The sequence below is a fragment of the Dermacentor variabilis genome, chromosome 1 (genome assembly GCF_050947875.1).
Source record: "Dermacentor variabilis isolate Ectoservices chromosome 1, ASM5094787v1, whole genome shotgun sequence".
Lineage (NCBI taxonomy): Eukaryota > Metazoa > Arthropoda > Arachnida > Ixodida > Ixodidae > Dermacentor > Dermacentor variabilis.
Window position 1 is genome coordinate 281,106,424 of NC_134568.1, and position 15,997 is coordinate 281,122,420.

General features: G+C 49.8%; 1 protein-coding gene across 1 annotated transcript in view; it reads right to left on the bottom strand.

Annotated features, from left to right (window-relative positions):
* The window catches only part of LOC142565882 (protein big brother-like), a 53,987-nt gene extending 41,757 nt beyond the window's left edge, over positions 1–12,230 (bottom strand). Inside the window, exons 1-3 of the mRNA XM_075676454.1 lie at positions 11,925–12,230; positions 9,318–9,404; positions 45–140 (exon numbers count right to left, since the gene is read on the bottom strand). Of these exons, the coding sequence (XP_075532569.1) occupies positions 45–140; positions 9,318–9,404; positions 11,925–12,059 (318 nt within the window). The 5' untranslated portion in view covers positions 12,060–12,230. The remainder of the gene's footprint in view (positions 1–44; positions 141–9,317; positions 9,405–11,924) is intronic.
* Positions 12,231–15,997: the final 3,767 nt, after the last annotated feature.

Consider the following 15,997-nt stretch of genomic DNA (forward strand, 5'->3'; position numbering starts at 1 on the left):
AAGGGGGGGGGGAGAAAAATGCAAAGATACGCAGCTCCACTGACCTTTCCACGTTCCTTATCGAAATCGCAGCAATCCACGTAGCCGTTGTGGCAGGGGCTGAACACAAGCTGCAGGTTGGTGCCCGTGGCGACGAAAGCCTGCGAGAGCGCAGAGGGAGAGAGAGACAAGCGCGGGTGTGAACCGAAAACGCTCCTAGACTTCGCACATGCAGGGAAGGGGGTCGGGGTGGGCAGAAAGCACTTTCCTGCCGATAAGTCACGGCAAATGGCTCCGCAAAAAGAGAAGACCGAAATGGGCACCGACGCGGCAAAAAGGAGGACGCATCCCGCCGAGTCGACCAGTGTCGCCAAATGTTTGCAGCAGCGAGCCTTTTGAGCGGCGACGCGCTCGGCGGCGCCCCAGGCGGCAACGAGAGAGACTGCCGCCCTTAAACGCCGGGCACTCTCGGGGGTGTGTGGGGGGGGGGGGGGGGGGGGGAGGGAGGCTGCCGAAGACGACCCGTGGGTGCCCCTCCGAGATGGGGCAGGCGGCCGGTTTTTGTTTGGCCTCAGCCGACGACAAATTGGTCCGTGCGTGCGACGGCGGTCAAAGGAGACGCCGACGTATGTCACCCCGTGGGCGTCGCTGCACGAGCCGGGGAAGACAATGGGCGCCGCGGCAGGCCGCTGTCGGGGTGAGGACTCGAAAAAAGGGCCGCCGTCGAGCGAGCCTTAAAAGCCCCCGTCGCCGCCTCCGTGAAGATGCGTGCCAAGTGCACCAGACCCAAAGCTACGATTCACAATGCCGAGACGAAGAGCGAACTGTAAGCTTTTGGCGAATCACTGCCAAAAAGAAGCCATTTTAAAAAACTGCAGGCCTTGGTAAAGATCACGGATATCTCTTTTCCCGGGGGAGGGGGTGTCCAAAGCTCCTTCTCCAGTTTCAGAAACATAGAGGTGTTTTCCGACCGTCATATTCGAACGGCTCTTCGGAAGATCAGAGTACAGCGCAGACTGTGGAGTATAAATACAAACAGCCTCTATAACACGTGTAATTTGCATTTGAAGCGCTGGCGGGTGATTAAAATACAGCAGGGGGAAAACGTTGTACCACTTGACCAACACGACGGGCACTGGCTTCGTACTTTGTTTCAGTCCTGTTTGTTCTTTTACCCCTTTCTTGCTTTTACGCTTTGCAGTCCACAAGTATACGTGAGCCAGTTTCTATTCTCTTCCCCCAACTACAATAGACGCACCGTACTCGTGTACAAATTGTCGCATTGACTCAAACATACACTATCCTGTCAAGCTTCTGACGCCACTTTTAACGCCTGATATCGGTTATTTCTAGCTCGCGTGACTTATCGCAGGAAATATTAGACATAGTTAATGAGACCGAAGGACTCGATTCTTAGTTACGACCATATGACAGCAGACAATAAAAATCACACAAAGCCTAGGGAAAATTAACTGTTCTTTGCAATCAAAATGTAGAAATAATAAGGAAAGGAGAAATTAAAGTGGACGAATGGACAACTTGTCGCAGAATATTGGGTACCTCGCCGAATCGCTTCACTGAACAAACAAGCGCTATGCCCTTGTTACAAGGCACACACCAAGCGCCTTTCAAACCAAAGGACGAGACTGCGAACGGGATTACAGCAACCACGCAGCTAACCGACCAGTTTAAAACGTCTATCAGCCAACCAACTTTCAACATCACGCGCCGCGCGTCAGTTGTGTGCACTATGCAATGGGGCTTATTTTCTGGCCTGTACTTACATGCGCTCGTGCCTATGGATTTAAAATATCACAGACGATGTGTTGAATTTCTACTTTTCTAACATGGCGCAATATAGGCAAATTTTGAAACTAATGATGAAAGATTCTGCCTGCCTGGATGATAGAATAGGTTTATGAAGAAAAACGAATCAACGCGTGACGCTTGTACTTTCAGAAGTTTACGCATTTTGTCAAGCTATACGGTGAAAGAACATCGAACATTCGGGATGACCCGCATATGCACCTCGAACGACGAGCACATCCCGAAACACGCGTCGTGATGTAGCCACGGATGGCTATACCAAACGAGCAAAACCATCAGTACATTATGTATTTATGAAGCGCAACAAGCCCTGTATTCGACATCGGCCCGACATCCGCAGTGTCGTTCTCCCACTTCAGGACCAAACCTGAATACCAGGCTAACCGACCTGATGCTATAGGCCACCCGAAGCGTGGGCTTGCCGTGGCCCCAAGTGACCAGCGATTACGTGAGTCACCTGAACCGCTCGTGAAAATTGACCATATATAGTATATGTCATACGGGGTCCACGAACAGCTCGTGGCAGCGCTGAAGGCGATTTTTCCCCCTTTTAGTTTCATTACGGAGCGCTCGAGTGTACAGTGCAGTGGCTGACGACAGTACTATAATATGCAGCTCGCGTTTACGTGTTTTATGGCGTCCGCGCAAGCCGAGCTGCGTCCGGTTTCGTCGTCTGTGCAATCGAGCACCACGCGGTCAACGGCGTATAGTGCGCGACGTTCGGCGTCACCGTTCGAAGCCACACTCGTCCGGAGACACGTGTGCCGATCAGCGACGAAGAGAATGCCCACGAGTGGCGAGCAAAGTTCGTATCCCAGCGGGCCTTTGCTGCTCGGGGCCTTGGGGCCGGGCCCCGCACTGTTGCTGGGCCGAGCAGCTGCGTGTATACGCTCGAAGCGCGAAGGCTGAGCCGATAACCACGCTCGCGGGCGGCCTCGGTCTCAGCGCGGTCGCATAGAGACGTTTCCGCGGCCCCACCATTAATGTCGGCTGAGTGGCTAATTGCGATTTTGAGGCCCTTCAGCGGCAGAGCTATATACTCCAATCGTGCCTCATCTAGGACAACCCGGCGAGATACGCCCCTTAATGAGGGGGAGACGCCGAAGTTCCGTGGGCGTGCTTCATTGCACGATCTTTATGATCCATCGGTTGAAGCAAAGCGCACGGGACACAGAAAGGAGCGACGCGCGTTAGATACATCGAGTGCCGACATTTGCCTGCTATTGTTTCGTCGTTCCTAGCCGCTGAATCTGTCTAAATGAAACATTTGCCCACGAGGGGGACTGCGAACTGTTTATATTTCTGTCCCACGCGCTTCGCGTGCTGCGCTGCATACCGTGAAGCCCCGTGACAGCATCTGCGTCATTTGGGAGCATCGTGCTGCAAATGTGCGGCATTGAAGTCAGTGGCTGCCAGCCCAGGAATATTGTTGCACGTGAGAGAAAGTCTATTGCCCATATATAGAGAGAGCGATGCTGAGAGAGTCTGCACTTGCACATCACAAGCAAACGCGCGAACTATTCTCTATTAGGTTCTGCGACTTGCTCCGTAAAGCCTTGATGCCTTTCGCGTCACACACTGCGTCTGTAAGTCGGCATTAAGCACGAGCATCAAGAAGCTTATGCGATATGCGTGTATACAACATATGCTAGAGAGTTGTTTATAATGTAATATCACATATAACCAATTAATAACTCACTATATGTATATCCGGCGAAAGCAGCTTTGTCACACTTTCTTTTCTTTTACAATAGCGACTACGAAAATTTTTAGACAAAAGGGCAATTCAGCACTGATCTGATGGAAGCTTTGCTTTCAATTTGTTTGCCATTTCAATACCAGCACCCGTCTCAAGACATCTTCCAAAGTAAATAGATTGAAATCTTCGTCACAGCATCCGGACTCGCCCGGCTCAAAAGTTGATGGCATTCGTTTGTCACCCCATTTCTACGCTGTAAAATATCGATCGTTTAGAGCCCGCACATCGGATGACATCAAATTACTTGATGCGCGTCCACGAAACACGCACGACTATACGTGCTGGAGAGCAACTGTGTCTATTACGGCCACTCTTGGATATGAAGGGCACAAATCTTTCGGGGATGGGTGTGCACGTGCCCGAGGGTTGTCGCTGATTCGTGTACGTACGGGCTGCACTAATAAGTCCATTAGTGCCATTACGCTATCACGGAGCGCGGGCGGTGCGAAACGCACGAGCTCGCTTTCGCGTCTGTGTGTGCCCTCATCACTCCGCGCCAACGCGGTGGAGACAGCCGCTCTTGGCCGTTTTGCACCGTACTCGTGACTGTGCCATTGTGACGGCCGCGCGTAGCTGGCACGACGTGCCGCGACGCTGTCGGTCCCACAAACAGGCGTGACTAATGGGGCCCGCGGAGTCACACGCCTCGGCGCCCGCATAAACTGCCACGCAGGAAACGCTATAGCTGAGAGCCGTGTGCTACGGTATGGTCGACCATAGCTACGGGAAAAATCGCCCCAACAAACGCCGAGCGCGGCGCGGACCTGCGACGCACTGGAATGGGCGAAACGCCGCGAATAACAGCGGACGTATTAATGGCGGCACTAGATTGAGGAGGGCGCGATTTAATCGCCCATTCCTTGGGGAATACGGGGACCAGGAGTGAAAACAGCGTCGCGGTGGTGGTTCGCGCGCACGGGACAAGAAAAGCGAGCGCTGTCGGTCGCGGAGGAAGCGCTCCGGGCCAAGTCTAATTGCATCGGCGCAGCATTTGCAAACCAAGGAGCTGCTGGGACGCATCACAAGCCCGTCGGTGATTGCCGACGCGGTAATGGCGGCCAAGTTCCCAAACTTGTGTCCGCGGGCTGGACGTGCCGAGAGAAAGATGGTGCATATGGGCCCCACTCGCATGCTTGGGCCGTGCCAGACGGCAGCAGCCCGATCGGAATGCGATTAGCGACGCTCGAGGCTTCGCGCCCGCCGCCGGACCAGCTCTACGATTGCAGCCGATGCTGTAATTGGGAAGACGTGTCCCCTGCACGGCCGACCAGTATAAATGACCGCACGCAGCATGCTAATCGCTGCCCGGGCCTACCTGCCCGATTGCGGTTCTAAAGAAGTTGCGCGACAACCATGCGTGCATGCCTGTTCCCGGCAAGCGTGTGTACAGCGCTTGCTGCGCACGAAGCGCCTATGTTATACGCCGCACTTCTCGGTTGATTGCAAAAGCCCAGGAATACGTAATGACAGCAGTGCGCGAATGTGCCTATGCAATGCAAGTGTATGCATAGCCGACTCCGCGCACACGTATGTGATGCAAGCCACCTCAGTATGTATACACTTGCCGAAGCGGTCCTGGAATAGTAACGCGGCCGTGTGTCTGAGAGACGGTGGAATGCCGAAGACCAAGAGAAGAGGCAAAGTAAACTACTTCGTGGTCTGTTACTTCATTATGTTTTAATTTGTCGAAGTTTTTCACGCCGCGCACCCTAAAACAGAGCATATACTCCAATCTGCTTAAAACTTGTAATGGCCGAACGTTCGTATCTATATAGGGTGCGTCGATGCGCTCCGTCTCCTCCCCTGACGGAACTCATCGAAGTACCCTATAGTCGCGTGTTCGTTTGACTGGTTGCTACATCTTATCACACAGCAGATGCTTTTTAACAGCGTCACGCAAGACGTATGAGAGAGGCACAGAACAGCGCTCTGTCCTGTTCTGTGACTCTTTTCTTTGTCCTGTGTTGCGCTTTTAAAAAAATCTGCTCTGTGACCGTATAGTCATCATCATTTTTTCTTAATGTATGTGTGTGTGAGGTAGATAGATAGATAGATAGATAGATAGATAGATAGATAGATAGATAGATAGATAGATAGATAGATAGATAGATAGATAGATAGATAGATAGATAGATAGAGCAGACAAGGAGAGGAAAGGCAGGGAGGTCAACCAGACGAGCGTCTGGCTTGCTACTCTCCACTGGGGTAAGGGAAAGGAGTAATAGAAAGAGGGAAAGAAAAAGAGAGTGAGCACTGAGTGCACATGGGAGGATGCACAGGGACACTATAAGCGGTCTCTCAAACCGGCGCACTTCAAGTACTGTATACTAGTGCTCGAATCGACTTTTGGTGCTATCGAATGATGTGGCCACGGCCCGAGTATCTTTGACACAGCGGACGGCCTCCTTCGCATTACGTAGCGGTGCCAACACATTTCCGAGCCTGATGTTATTGAAGACCGTGCGTAGCCAGACTGCGTTCTACGGTATTGACTTGACAAGCATGTCGTATATGACATCTCTACGGGGGAAGTAGCCGTCATGCAACCAAACGGCGCCCATTTAGGTTGCTGTGGAACTCCTGATGCCGGGACGGAGGTGCCACACAATATGCGAGTGCACACAACTGTCATGCATGCTTTTTCCCTATATTTTTTTTTACGGCTAGAACGTGACCTCGCTTATGGCACCTCATTGCGAACTTGTGTGATGGACTGTAGGCAGTAAGCGAAAATAATTCTGATGAGCAGATCTTGGATTATATAGTGAACGTTATTGAGGTAATTGCGTATACATAAGTTCAAAAATGGGTTGACCGAGCGAACAATCGGGCGTTTTAACCCTGCTTTTACACGCAGTCTCTGATGTAAGGCTAACGGGGATTAGACCGAGAGGCTCGAAGCGTTTGCTTCCTGCTACCGTTTCACGTCTGAATGTGTACGAAAACTCAAAGCTTAACAGGTTGCAACACATGCTATCGGCTTTCGGAATGTGGTCAAGCAGGCACTGTGAATGATGAAAATATGTGAAACTAAGTAATTATTAAGCTTACAAAAGGACAAACGAGAAAAAAATGTCACAGACGCACAGTTTCAGCGCAACTCCAGAGTATAACCGGGGTTTTCTGTATGCGTTGGAAGCTTATAGTGGGGTGATGCGGTTCAAGTCAGATAGAGATTGGATGTCGCTTATGTGACGACGGCCAAGCAGTATACGCAGTAGAAGGACTTGTTGGGCTAGTTGGTGTTCGCTTACGGACATAGTGTAGCACGAAGACACAATTACAAAGAGGAGACACGGAACACGTCACAGGCGCCTGTGACGTGTTCTGTGTCTCTTCTTTGTAATTTTGCCTTCACGCTACATTATATGGGTAGGTATACGCAGTGCTTGGCAGGTATGTTTCTCTCCGCCCTGTTCTTTCCGTCTTTCATTTCCCCTTCCCCCAGTGCAGGGTAGCAAAGCAGAATATCATCCGGTTAACCTCCTTGCCTTTCCCATCCCGTTTGTCTCTCTCTGGCAGAAACGTAACTGCCGAAGCTTAAGCACTACCATTGCGCGAGTATAACGACGCACATGTGATCCCTTTTAGTTGCGCAAGCTGTGCCGCTTACTAGCGCGAGCTTTTTTGCATTGCGAGACCTTACGAAATCGCACTTGCTGTGCGTCACTGCAGTGTCGCCACTTTGGATGCATTCGGGGCTGTATAGGGATTTGGCGTCCCTTGAGAGCGGTGACTCGGATTACAGCAAAACGGAGGCAAATTGGATTGGTGAACGATCTGCAACAGGCCAAGTACGCAGAGGTGCAGCGAGGCAGTTTAGCTTACAGGGAATAAATCAGTTTGACACTTTCTATCCCAACACCATCTGTGAGATCTTTTGTAGGTTCATCTAAGGTGACTTTGGTTAAATTAAAGAGTGAGTTTTCTCCTAGGGTTGCTTGTTCGCTCAAGTATCCACCGTACCCGTTGTAATTTCTATCGCACTGTCTGAGATTTTCTTTTCTTTATGTTTCCAACGAACAAGAAAAAAAACTCAAGTACAGAATTTAAGAAAATGGAGCACGAATTGACGCACAAGTAGCACTTATGCTGGCGAGCTGCCATTCACGCCATTGCCGGAACGGCTGAACTCCAGCCATGCTGGGCACTTGGGGATATCTGCACCGCAGGCTCACGTGTGTACCTACATAACGCCGCTGGGTCCAGCGTGCACTATGCATACCGGCACTGCCGGCCACAGTCGTGGGATAAGATACAAAGCCCAATGCGACAAACAATTAGAGGTCATCCCTGAACAGCGGCCCTGAGCCACTACGCACTCGACGTATTTGTGTGTGTCCTTTGAACACGCGCCAGGGGTGGCTATCTGTTGTTTGCGCTGCCGCTAGCGAAACCCTTCGACAGAAGTGTCGCCGGTCTACATACAGCGTCGTCTGGCGAGCGTCGCCCAACTCGTGCGACGGACATTCATGCAAGCGCTGACTCGGCCGCCCGCTACACGTGCACTGTTTGTGCATCTCAGGGATTGCCTGCAAAAGCGCTGCTCAGCTGAAGGCGACGAAAGGGCGAGACGTGCTGCCTCCGCCACCCGCACGCCGCAATATGTATGCAGCCACACTTGGGAGGAGGAAATGGAAGGCGTAGGTTTCGACGCAGGTTCGGAGGTGCGCCAGAGAAAAAAAAGGAATGTTTCCGTTGACGGCAGCTCTGTCGCCATCGAGGCTTCAGGTGGTCCGATTAAAGTCAACTACGTGACAATTTAGAAACGCAGCATTTTGACAAACTCGATCACGTCCAAGGGGAGCACGCGTACCATATATAGCTGATGTCAGCGGAATCGGCTTTGTTTGCTGGCCATGGATATTATTGCAATGTTGGATGTTGCAATGAAAGTTCTTGATATTATTATTTTATTTATTTCCGTTCACAGGATAGAGGGCTATGGCAAGATTTCCTTTTCGTTCTACTCCTTTCATATATCGATTTATAAATATTTACACGTAAAAAAGAAGTAGGTCGAACGGCTGGGAAACGGGGTAACTAGAAGAGAAACGGTATGTACAACGACTTACACCATGAGTTTTACACAAAACTAAACAGAGCGGACATACTGCTAAAAATTTTCGCACGACCTTCCCCATCCGGGTTGTTTTCTATGATGCGGCGAAAATTGAAGAAATTTTCATGTAGCTATCACGTCGAACTCACATTGTCGGTGGTTTGATTGTCCACGTGTAAGAACAATCGCTTAATCGGCTACGGGTGACTCAAGTACACCGTTGTCCGCATTAATTAGAAAATGAGACTTGCTAGCCAGATGAGGACAAGCACGTGCTGATAGCGGGAAACTTATATTAATTGTAATGCAGTACAGATAATAAAGTTTGCCTGAAGCCATGGAACTAAAAAAAAAAAAATAATGTTAACGTGACCAACTATTCATTCTCGAGCTTCTCCCATGCAGCCCTATACAATGAGGGGGGGGAAAGCTGCATCTTCCACTCGGGTATTTCTGCAGTCTATAGAAGACTGCAGACGTCCGTCGCTTATTTGGCAAAAGTGAGCACGTTCTGAAATTTGTTCAGCCTGTGCCGGACTCCCGCACCACGTGCTGCCGGGCTTTTTTTTTTTTTTTTTTTTTTTTTAGGGCGCCAGAAACTCGCGGGCGCGCTCCTTCCGCAACTTGGCCGCCGAAGTGCGTGAGGCGCGCGCGTGTGTGCGCATCTGAGCAAACAAGGGTTTCGCTTACCACTTCGGTGTGTCCCTCCCGGCAAGCGTTCTGGAAGCGCACCTGACGTTCCTCCAGTGGCCGGTCCCGGTAGCCCGTGTAGCGAATCTGCGCAACGTGCAGACTTGTCACATACGACGCCAGCACTGCGCGTGGCTCCGCACGGGAGCGCATGACGGGCTTCAGACGCGCGCGCCATGCAATAATAAACGACTTGCATACGACATCGTCTGGAGCATTCGCATGGGGGGGAGGAAGACCTCGTTCATCTGTAACCCTCTTTACTTTCTCTCTCTCCGAATGATGACCCTCTTGGACAGTTTACAACCCGCCGCGACGTCTCAGTGGCTATGGCACTGCGCTGCTGAGCACGAGGTCGTGGGGTTGGGTCCCGGTAGCAAGCAGCTGCATTCATATATGAAGAAGGAATGCAAAGGCGATCGTGTACCGCGCATTAACTGCAGGTGCACGAACGCCAGGTGGTCACAATTAATCCGGAGCCCTCGAAGTGCGGCGCCCGCCCCCATAACCCACTGGGCAGCTTCGGGACGTTAATTCGCAAACTTTAATTTATTAATAATTCGACAGTTTGCGAGAAGAGGCCAAACAGCGAAATGCACAGAACAATCTGTTTAGGTGCGTTCCGTTCGTATACGAACAGAGCGCCCACCGTCAGATGTACAACCGGCCACTTGTCTCACATAGTGTTATGGGAAATGTCGCACAGCCGTGGATATATATAGAGACCGTACATTTCGGCATCCAGACTTTATGCGCCAACGGGAACATGCAGTAAGTGTCATGGCGTTAAGCGCAAGACTGCACTCCGTAACTTGCTTCAATGGATACGTATTGCTCTGCGCAAGCTTAAAAAGCTTCACTCTGTTTTTAGCACGGGTCGATTATCTGTTTAAGTGCATACACTTTTTCTTAGAGTGAAGAAATCACAGAAAAAGACCAAATCTAGATACATATGCGCCTACTTGAACTACAAACTATGCACAGTATAGTTACGTGCAACAAGTAAACTATACGAATGGACGAATGTTAATGTACCATTTCAAAGGTTTCTGACGCTGAAGCCATGCTGCGATTGAGGCAGGTGGTCAAGGCCTGGTGAACCATAGCCAGCAAGCTATCACTTTTTAAAAGTGAATGGGTACAATGTACTCACTTTATTATATATCTGTCATGACGTTATAGTACAAGCAGTGATTCAGCGAGCCGCATGGAAGAAGGGTTGCCAGGTTTGGTTATACTTTGCATCAAATCGGTTACATTTTGGAACTTCTTAGCTACAATGTTTTTTGGCCTCTGTTGCTTGATTATATTTTTTGGAAACGTCTGTTATCAACATAAAGCACCGTAAAGTGTCAGTAATACGGGGTCTTGAGTAAACAGTGTAGTATGTTGCAGCGTAGCGATAGTATGCCTGAAGGCTACACTAAGTATTCGTGCCTTTAGCGCTAACATAAAATGTAATGCCTCCACGTTCGGCAACCGTAGAATTCGTCTCTTACCCGCATTTGTACGAATGCGGAGCCTGTGCACAGGTGGGATTATTTCACAACTTTTTTCATCCGTACATGCATGCTTGGTGCTTTAAGGGACATTGTGCCTTGGCAGCTGGCAACCCTGCTTACAGGCAGCTTCCCAATCAGAAGAACGATGCATTCAGTCGCTAAGAATTCCTTGTAATTTTAAAGCATCGTTCATGCTAAATCATTTTCTCGATGGTGACGATGGGCATCGAGCAAATGATCTTAGGCCGAAGCGAAAAGCGCGTGGTTAGGCATGTGTCGCATACCTATCAGTCATCTCAAATAACGGCACCACACGAAAGTCGAAGCAAGGCGCGGGCCATGAAATTAAAAAAAAAAAAAAAATGCACGTCTCGTCTGCTCCCCACAGTATACTTTCATAAAGCTTTCACTGGGAAAAGCTCTTTCTAGGTGCAAGAATTTCAATGAGTAGAGATTCGACATGAGAACGCTTTCTACATCCTTTAAAAACCAGTAGGGTAACACCCGTTACACCACACGTGCAGTAAAGTGATCACTAAATGATCACTAAATACCGAAACGGCCAGGCAAGAAATACGTGAGTGTTCTGACAGCGTTGAATAAAGGTGGGCACTAAGGGAGCTACAGCACGAGGCCTCACCTGTGCAATGGGGAAGGGGTCGTTTTATCTCAGTGCTTAGATAACAATGAAAAATAGACGAGCAACGACAGCATAGCCCTAGGTGCTTGAGACAGTTTTCTCATGTTGCTTACGGTACACCTGAGGTGTGAAACAGTGGCAAGTCGTGTTAGGTATAGGGTTCGTCAGCCCCGTGCTCTACAAACCCTTAATCCGGCCTTGGCCGTTGTGCAACCATTAACGTTGCAGACAGCGCGCGATTAGGCGTGCAATGTGCATCACTGTTCGACAAGCGGGCATTACACACCAGTACGACGGGTCAGCGCATCACGGAAAACCCAGCGTACCAGCAGTTTCGTGTGGCCATGCACGTGACTCTCAGCTGAGTCATGCACAGTGGCGGTACTGGAGAGCCAAACCTCACGCAAAGTGCCACGAGAGTGGGCGGCACATTGCGATTCGGAGGAGGGAGGGGCGGTCACGTACCTCACATTCCCGGCTGAGGCGCCGGAAGAGTTCGTCCGACTCGAACTTTGCCTTCTGGTCGGGCACTACCCGCGGCATCTTGAAGACGAACCGCGGGAGCTGGTCAAAGATGCTGGGCGTCTCGAAGGGCAGCATGTTTGGCTGCAAAAGGCAACGGCCTCCAGCCACGATCGCCACTGCGCTGCACGGGGTCCGGCCGCCCGCTCCAACGGTGCACAGAGAAGAGTGAAGAGTCGTCGTCGGGACGGGGGTATAGCGCGCACGCCGCTGAGGCAGCAAGTCGAGTGGCGTGCTCGCGGCCGCGGCGAGGGTCGCTCCGCCGCCGGTTCGGGGGCGTGGCCTGCGCGCCTGGCCCCCGCACTGGCGTGGCCGCCAATGGCGCTCCGGCGCGGCCGCCATTGGCTCGCCGCTGCGGTGCCACCGCGGCCGCCGCGGGGCTACCTCGGGGGCTACCCGCCGAAGCCGTGTTCTTTTCCGCGGCGCTCCTCGAGCTCGGCTCTTTTCTTGTTGCTTGTTCGCTCGCCCCGGCTCCGACCCGCCGCCGCATAGTCGCTTTTCTTCCCGCATGTGCGCCCCCCCCCCTCCCCGCACCCGACCTCTCTGTTCCGCGCGTCTCTTTTTTTTCCCTTGCTTCCCTCTTCCTCCCATTTCGCAGGCTTACACTCACGGCTTCAAATGGATCCCATCTGGGCTGCGCTGGGAAAAATCACTCTTGTATACGAACAAATGACATGCGCGCGCTTCGGAGTCGCACGTTTAGCGAAGCTTAGTAGCTCTCGTCATTTCCTTATGATTCGTTCTCATAAGCTAGCTTTTTCGCTGAAGTTGGAACTGCTATGAGAAATCAGCGTCAATAAATATAAATGATAAGCTTCTCCGAGGGGTGAACTTGCCTGACAGCAAGGTAAAAAGAACTCTTCCTTCATGTACTGTACTACATGACCTCGTTGCAAGTCTCATGTCCATCATAGCCAGGGAAATACCTGAAACAGCATGTACAGGTTTTGTTTGGTTGTCCTTTTCCTTTCTCACACTTCCATTTATTGCATGTACTCTGAGGAATGGTGCGATGAGCAGGCATCAGTAGCCCTCCACTACGTATTTTAAGTTAAATATGGCGGCTTCTGTCTCGTGTTTTCGGTAAAAAGAAATTTTGTTTTCATGTTATTTTTGAAACGCAGCAGACTATGTATCTTGTTGAGTCAGAACCGAAAATATTCGCACATACAAGTGATTCTGCAAGCTATCTTAGAAACGTCAGCATGCCTATTTATTTATTTATTTATTCGTATGTTCGTTTGTTTAGTTCTACCTTCTGTCTGTTCTTACTGATATTTCTAGATTAAATAAACGATTTATTGTTAAACCATTCAATGTCGTGTTTTGTGAAGTTGGCTTTTGAGTTAAGCACAAGTGTTTAACAGGCAAACAGCTCGAAAACTCACACGAGGAATAATATCCTCCGCGTGGCGAATATTGCCCGTGTTACATCGCAAAATTATGAGATCGCTTGCGTAGTTAATACTGCGTTGTCATCGAATAGTTATTTTGTAACATTACAACAAACAGTTATTTTAGATGCAGCATACGACACTGTTCACCATTTTCCTCGTTCGTTGTTTCTACTCCACGCAGGTGTGCCATGCTAAGATTCACGAATTGAGGGAGCGCAAGCTGGAGTATACACACATGGCATTTTCCCTTTGTCAATTTTTTCGCGTTAATTAAAGGTGCAACCCTCTAAACATTAGAAAAAATTCCGGCTGCCAGCGCGCCCTAAATAATTTACAATTATACTTGCTTATGCGGCCTATAGTTTCGATTTCAGCACCCAGGACGTGGAAGAAGCGTCATCACGTCACGTTGCACTAGCTCCGTCCCGTTGCTGCTATCACTGTAGCTGCCACCCGCGAGCGCAGCTGGAAGAAAAACAAGCAACAATGGGGTTATTTCTTTATTAGCAGCGCCATCATACCTGTAGCCTTCTCGATAAACGAAAAATTCGTTCTCTGTTATGACGTCGCGATAATAGACAGCTTTAGTTACACGTACGTAGAGGCTTTGCGTACGTAGAGCTTCTACGTGTCAGCAGTGCGCATGCGTAGAACGTAGCGGGCGAGCGCGCGTCTCACGGACAGTACGTGAGATTCAATTCTTTGCGTGCGTTTCTTGCGCACGTAGACAGCTTCGCGCGGGAGTTCCGCGAGATAACAAACAAGCGATAGCGGGCCGCGCGTGCGCAGACGGCTTGCACCGAAACACGGCGACAGGATTGAATTGGCTTCCGCCGTGTTCACAGTTCCAGATAGATGTACCTACGGGGTCCCTCTTGGCGAGCGTCGCGTATGTGTTGCTAAAAGCGTTTCAGATGGCGTGCACGTAAGGTACGTAGGCTTTTCGTGTTTGCGTACGTGAAGCCTCTACGTACGTGTAACTAAAACTGTCTAATGTCACTAATGCAAGGATTGGCTTTTTGAGGCGACTTTAGTGTTAAATTAGCATATCTACAGAAGTATTTTACTACCGCCACACTTGTTGAGTGCTATCCTATACGCGCGAGAAGTGTTTCGTAGAGTTTCCAAAACTTCGAAAATGTTCGTCGGTACTCCCTTAAAAGAAGCCCGAAACATGTATTCCACCTTTCATGCGTTGCTTCGCGCGCTTTCTTCCTTTCGGCTGCGCTCCACTGTGTCACTAAATATGAAACCTACCATTGGCAGATTTCCTTGTGCAGGAGAAAAGAGATCTGTCAGAAGTGCCACGAAGAAAAAGCATAACAGAATGACAAAGCGGGGCAGCGCACGTTTTTGTGTGACGCACAGAGGGAGTTGTAAAGATGACAAGGTGCAAGTTGCAACCATGACGTATACTGTGTGTTGTGTCTGCACGCCGGACGCGGTCAGCACTTATTATATCCCAACATGCGTACCTGCGTATTGCATGACACGACTCCATCTGGCGAAGACCGAAACCTGCAGTATACGAAAGAAGAAGAAAAAAGGACGCCGGCTGCGTTTGACGGCGTTAAAATTTCCAGAAGAGTGCTTCATTCAATGCAATCACTGGCCTTCTCAAATGACGTCATTTTACGTGACACGCAAGCCTCGAAGATATCATCGACTTGTCAGGCTCCTTGCCATCTAGCGCGCTTGCGGTATAATGTGTGAATTGACGCGGTGTGAAACAGATAAGTGCAATCTCTGCTCGATTTAATTGACGCCCAGGCAGGTCACAATTTCTCTTGTATAGCCGGCCAGCCAATCATCTAGATCCGGCGCCCGGTGATGCACCACAGCGTTCTGCAACCATATGGCCAACTTGTGCTTCAAAAATCAGCTCCTACTTGATATATCCGATCAAGGGCACGACATCACTTGGGGCTTCCAGGTCCTGATGATATGTGTGTGTGTGTGTGTGTGTGTGTGTACGTGTGACACACACACACACACACACACACACACACACACACACACACACACACACACACACACACACACACACACACACACGCACACACACACACACACACACACATATATATATATATATATATATATATATATATATATATATATATATATATATACACATTAGTCTCTTGGTGGTGCGAGGGGACTCCGGCTGTGAAATTGAACTGTCTCCTGCTATGAGGTCTTGTAATTACTCATATAAGGCCGTCACTTCAGTGTACAATTCTTCCAGGTCACACGACGTTTCTTCGAGAGCAACTGTTATTGACCCTTTCAGCCGCGGCGCACACGTTTGTGGACGCGACTTACTTTTGTCATTACTGTTCAGTCGTTGCAAGCAATATACAACGAACATTAAGCTTCGAGTAAATTGAACATTCTGCTTTCCTAAAGTACACCCATTTCACTTCTGAGTAAAATGTATCGTTTCAGACGACCACTTTGGTGAAGGCACGACTGTGTTTGACGGGTCGTTTGAAGTGGGGCGTTTCGGTAGTAACCGCGAAAGACCTTTTTTTTTTCCTTGTTATGCTTGCACCCAATAATTAACCAGCGCATGTAATTCGAGCGGCTGATTCAATATTTTTATGAAGAAATGTTTAA